Genomic DNA, 5,351 nt, shown 5'->3' with positions numbered 1-5,351 from the left:
AGAATTTTGCCCAGCTTTTTTAGCAGTAGATGGCAGCAAAAATAAAACTATACTTTAAAAATAAAACTATATAATTTTTTTGACTAATTGAAGATGTCTCTTTGCATGCTTTTTCCCAGTTGCATCTAAATCTACATGTTATGAAATCACAATTATAATGATACAAATTATTTTTTGTCTCCTAAAGTTTCCCCATGTTGTTGTAAAAGAATGAACTGTGTGCTGTTCAAATGTGTCACATTTATACCTGAGCTGTTCTGAGCTGTTTGTCCTAAACAAAAGTGTAAAATCTTTTTTTTTCCTTTGTTGGAAGTTTCACTTAATTTTTTTTTATTGTTTTTGATTTTTATTTGTATTTTTTTTTTTCCATTTTCTAAGTGGGGTCTCCAGAGACCACAAGATTAAAGGTTCTATTTTAGCAATATAGGCGCAAAGTCTAAAGCGCATTGCGCTAAAGCACTAAGGGTGTGTTTGAATCCACTTTTGCTCTTTTAATAATGAAAAAATACTCTCCGCACCCTGGCACATGGTCTAACATGGTTGTGCTTATTCTCTTAATGAGTTATGGGTGTGTTTTGAGCATTCCCTTTAAGAGTCATACACTGTAAAAACTAATCTATAGAATTTACCCAATAAATCTGAGGTAACAATTTGCATCGACTTTGGCTGGGTATATTTAATGCCATATATTGAGTATAAACTATTGACTTTGGCTGGGTATATTTAATCCCATACATTGAGTATAAACTATCGTCTTTGGCTGGGTAGATTTAATCCCATATATTGAGTATAAACTATCTGAAGTAAAAAGCTATTAAATACTACAAAAATTGGGTAAAAAATACCTCACATTTATGTATATATTCAACACCTACTTATTAGGTAAAAACTATCTCTTTAAATCGAAGTTTATTAATATCAGTTACCTAATAACAATTACTTATTCAGAGAAGGTAAAATCTACCTCTACAATAAAGACATTTAAATTGGTTATCAACTCAATGTTTTTATTCCAAAAAATCAGAAAACGCACTTAAAATAAAGTGCAGCACAACAGCATTAACATTTCAAGTAATGAACATGTTTTATAACTCGCTGATCTATCAAATATTTCAATAATGTTGGATAATAAAACATTTCCCTGTTTTAGGACATCCAGATCAGAGCAGAAAAGAAGTAAGCAAAGAAAAGGAAAAAAAAGGAGAAAAAAAGGAGAAGTGAGGAGATTAGAGCAGAGCTGGATGTCCAATCACATCAAGATTTTCTTTTATCTAAACTCTTAGACTAAACTTGTGTCTTTTCAGATTTACACAACAGTAACTGACCAGTGGTCTGTTATCCATATACATTCATAAAACAAAATAACTGAACAGTCTTGCTTATATGCAGCACTGATGCACCAAATTATCATAACACACAGAATAAAGTGCTAAATAAAGTACAACAGCTTCACACAACAATGAACAAATAAACCTGTGTTATAACTCATTAAGACAACAGTTTCAAATGTTGTTTCAATAATGTTGGATAATAAAACACATCCAGATCAGAGAAGAAAAGAAAAGTGAGGAGAGAGGGGAGCAAAAAAAGGAAAATAAAAAAGAAGTGAGGAAATCAGAGCAGTGCTGAACGATCAATCACATCAAGATTTTCTTGTATCTAAAAACACAGAATAAAGTGCTAAATAAAGTGCAACAGCTTCACACAATAATGAACAAATAAACCTGTTTTATAGCTCACTAAGATAATTTTCAAATGTTGTTTCTGAATAATTGGCTACTCGCATACAACTCTTTCAGAGGCCACTTATTATATTTTAAAAGGCGAAACCACACACACAACCTCGTGTTTCTGTGCATGTACAATATTAAATATAAAAAAAGATAAAAGAAAAACAAAATACCATCATTTTTTTTTTGTCCTTACTCTCACTCTCGCAGATAGGATCAGAATGAAATAAGCAAACAAATGGGGAAGAGGGTAGGTGAGATCAAAATTGTTCAGGCCACTATCTATTAGTATTCCTTTTCTGTCAATATGGGGGAAAACACAGAGCAATGGAGAGGGCTGAGAAACAGTGGATGGGTCTGTGTCTGTATGTGGAGCAAATGAGGGAAGAGAAGAAAAATATAAAAACGGTCCATTACAACTCCATCAAGGTATGTCCAAACAAAGAATCCCCTTTAAACAAGGAGAGAAATGTCTACTGCATAAGCTTATTTTTGAGGCTGTGGACTTTCTTCAGAAGTTTTGCCCCATCAATTTCCAAAAAAAGTTTTTGAAAAGCTTCAAATGTGTTCTTCAGCTCCTTTGGATATTCAATGTTGATTGCATATATGAGTCCCATCAGCAGTATGCATGCCTTTGTTCGGCTTCCACATCCTTCCATCACTTGGTTTCCCTCGATCACAATAGACAAATCGTCCTCCTCAGCCATGACATTGTGCTTCACAATCACCTTCATTGTTTTGTCTGTGTACTCCTCACATTCCTAAGTGTTAAAAAGAAACAAACAAAAAGCACACACAATTTTATTTCAAGATGCTGTTTCAATATATTTCAGTTTATCTAAAGGAGAGCAGAAGGGAGTAGAAGACAAAAGGAAAAGGGAGATATGAGAGGAGGATCCCTTGAGTTAATCAAGAATATGTTATCAATATGACATACCTGCCATTCATGGAAAAGATCTTCTTGTCTTTCACCGAGGTAGTTAATGAGGCAGCAGACAACAGCATCTCTTTTTTCCTCAATGTTCTGTGTCTGTAGGGAGATACAATTTAGCAGAGTGGGGGGTTATTTGCATGTACTAAGACTGAATTCCGGCCCTGCAATAGACTGGCGACCTGTCCAGGGAGAACCCTGCCCCTTCGCCTGATAAATGCTGGGTTAGCTTAAGCTTCTCTTGACCCGGATAAAGCAGCAAAGAAAATAGATGGATAAGACTGAATTCACACACTGATGTTAAAAGTTAGTTTAAGTTGGTAAGGAGCTCAACTTAACACAACAAAGCAATTGTTTACAAATAATTTAACTTTTAATTCCCTCATATTAATAATTATATATCTGTGAAAAAATAAAATAACATACATTTAAACTGTCCAGCAGAGGACGCATCTTGCAACCAGCTGCTCCTCCTTTGGCACGCATTAGCCGCAAAAGACCAGGTGTGTACTCATCAAGCTTCCGCAGGAATGTCTCCTCCAAGGAAACCGTTGTGATGCGTCTGAACTCCTCCTTGATCTAGGAAGTAAAAAGAACAAAAATTATATGTTAAATGACAGACCAGATCTCATAGTAATCACATGAAAGTATCTTAGTGGGGAAAAAAAAAAGAAAAATTCTCACCTGAGCCTCAGTGAATAATGCTGGCCACCTTTCTTTAAACACATCAACAGAGGGGCTGAGGCTGACCACTTCAATTCTTCGGCTAGAGAAGGTTTTATTCATTTTATCTGCAATTATCTTTGCATTGTTTTTCTTTGTAATTTCACAAATTAATTCAAGTCTCTCTTTCTCCAGTGTCTCTTGGCTTTCACCAGTAGGGTGTGGAGGGAGGTAATTAACCTCTGCTTTTTTGGCCTTTTTTATATTTTTTAAAGGCCCTACATCAGCGGGATGCTTCCTTTTTAAGGTGTTGATTTCAATTTCCGGGTAAGAATATTTTCGAGATCTTAGCTTGGCACGGTAATTGTGCATCTTGTTTTTTATGCGCTGCTGCCAGCCATATAATCCCGCAAATGAACCTGGCTCCCTAAGACACGGAAACTTAGAAACCAAGGCTTCAGCTACTGAGAGGATCTGCTCATTGGTTGGGTAAGCAGTGTATGAAAAAATTACTTTTGCAAGCTCTTGCATTATTGCTGATTTAATACTAGCATCCATGAAGTGTCTTCCAGTGGCATGATACGAGTTGTTTGCCTCTGCAAGGATTAGTTCTATGTCTCTGGAAAACTCTGGTACTTGGAATGGCACTGGCCATGCAGCAGAGCGACATGAATCAGGAAGAATAATGGTATCACTGGAACTTGAAGATTCGCAGTTTGACACCTCTGAGGTTGCATCATGATCTGCAGGGCAGATGTCCGTTTCAGCAGTACTAGCAGGATGGGTGCTCACTGTACTCAATGTAGATGATTCAAATACTGGGTGTAGGTCAAGGGTGATTGTCGGCTCTTTTAGGATCACTTTAACAGTGGCCTTGTCATGCAAGTCAGCAGTTGAGGTGACACTGAAAAACTGATTGTCAAAGTTAATGTCTTGGTATAGCAGTCCAATTTCCCCATGCAATTGGAAAGTTGCAGTAATTATGGAAACAAGATCTTCCAATGTATTTGGAATTCCTGTTGGAAGTTTCAATTTTTGAATGTTGTGTTCTTCTAAAATTACTCTTAACTGGACCGCCATTGTTGATTGTAGTGTGTTTCTTTAGCTGTAGAGACAGAAAGAAAAGAAATTGAGACAGGTTATTAATAGTTGATGAGCTTACTTGCATATGTTTGCTTCAATGTTGTTCTGCCAAAGCAATAAACGGATATTTAATGAAGTAGAAATTTTAAGAAATAATCTGATTGTCATTTTTTTAAGAAGAGGTAGATGAGGAAAGAAGGAGGATAATAAGTATTACAATTTTTTCCCATAACTGAGGACTTTGGTTTTGGTTAACTACACCTTTGAGGACAATGCGATTTATTTTATTTGGAAAACTTGCATACCTGTAAAGGATACACTTGCGGTGTGGTCGTGTTTGGATGTGTCAGGCCTAGAATGGGTAACAGCGGTCTATCAGTGAGTCTCTGCTTGTGGAGGACAGACAAGAGAAACTGAAGAAAGGGTCAAATAGTGAGTGTCCACATACACAGACTCTGCCTGCAACAGAAATTAAAACAGAAATTACACAAAAGAAATGATCAGACATGTACCTGGGTTAGATTTTGTACAGTTGATTTTGTGTTTATCACAATATAATGTAAATAATTACCTCTGGTGGTTATTCAGGTGTTTGTTTAATATGCAAAATGAATTATGACCCCAGGCATTAAAAAAAACTAATTGCAGAATGGTGATTAATTGGGGAAATAAATACAGTAGTTTATCTGTGCTCCTCTGATCAAGGCAGTCTGTCTGACAAAGGTCAGTTATGCAGAAATGATGTGTTATGTGTACTTAACTCACTAAAATAAAGGCATTGCAATTACATATATTAATATCTATGCTTAGCTTCATAGATGTAATATGCCTCATATACCATATTACAAGATTATAAAAAAATTATTAAACACTGATGTTTAAAAAAATACCAAATATAAGATAAAAAAATTATTCTAAAATGTTTTAACTGATCCCACAATTTT

At 35.5% G+C, this 5,351-nt stretch overlaps 1 protein-coding gene across 1 annotated transcript; it reads right to left on the bottom strand.

Annotated features, from left to right (window-relative positions):
• Window positions 1-986: 986 nt before the first annotated feature.
• LOC101883115 (uncharacterized) lies at window positions 987-4,866 on the bottom strand. The gene is made up of 5 exons (XM_087284404.1): window positions 4,713-4,866; window positions 3,346-4,429; window positions 3,088-3,240; window positions 2,668-2,760; window positions 987-2,491 (listed from the first exon to the last, which is right to left on the bottom strand). The coding sequence occupies exons 2-5, from the start codon at window positions 4,402-4,404 to the stop codon at window positions 2,204-2,206; spliced, it is 1,593 nt and encodes a 530-aa protein (XP_087140530.1). The 5' UTR covers window positions 4,405-4,429; window positions 4,713-4,866; the 3' UTR covers window positions 987-2,203.
• Window positions 4,867-5,351: the final 485 nt, after the last annotated feature.

This window comes from Danio rerio, chromosome 15 (assembly GCF_052040795.2).
Source record: "Danio rerio strain M-AB ecotype USA chromosome 15, GRCz13ab, whole genome shotgun sequence".
Classification (NCBI taxonomy): Eukaryota; Metazoa; Chordata; class Actinopteri; order Cypriniformes; family Danionidae; genus Danio; species Danio rerio.
Note: the sequence above shows the minus strand (reverse complement) of the source record. Positions and strands in the feature narration are given on the sequence as shown.

Excerpts from the sequence above, each read along its gene's own strand:
- LOC101883115 (XM_087284404.1), bottom strand. The coding sequence starts at position 4,404 with ATGGCGGTCCAGTTAAGAGTAATTTTAGAAGAACACAACATTCAAAAA. Across the intron at positions 2,761-3,087 it reads CTCTGCTGGACAGTTTAAAT|ACACAGAACATTGAGGAAAA; the intron begins GTATGTTATTTT and ends ATCTCCCTACAG. Across the intron at positions 2,492-2,667 it reads ATCTTTTCCATGAATGGCAG|GAATGTGAGGAGTACACAGA; the intron begins GTATGTCATATT and ends TTTAACACTTAG.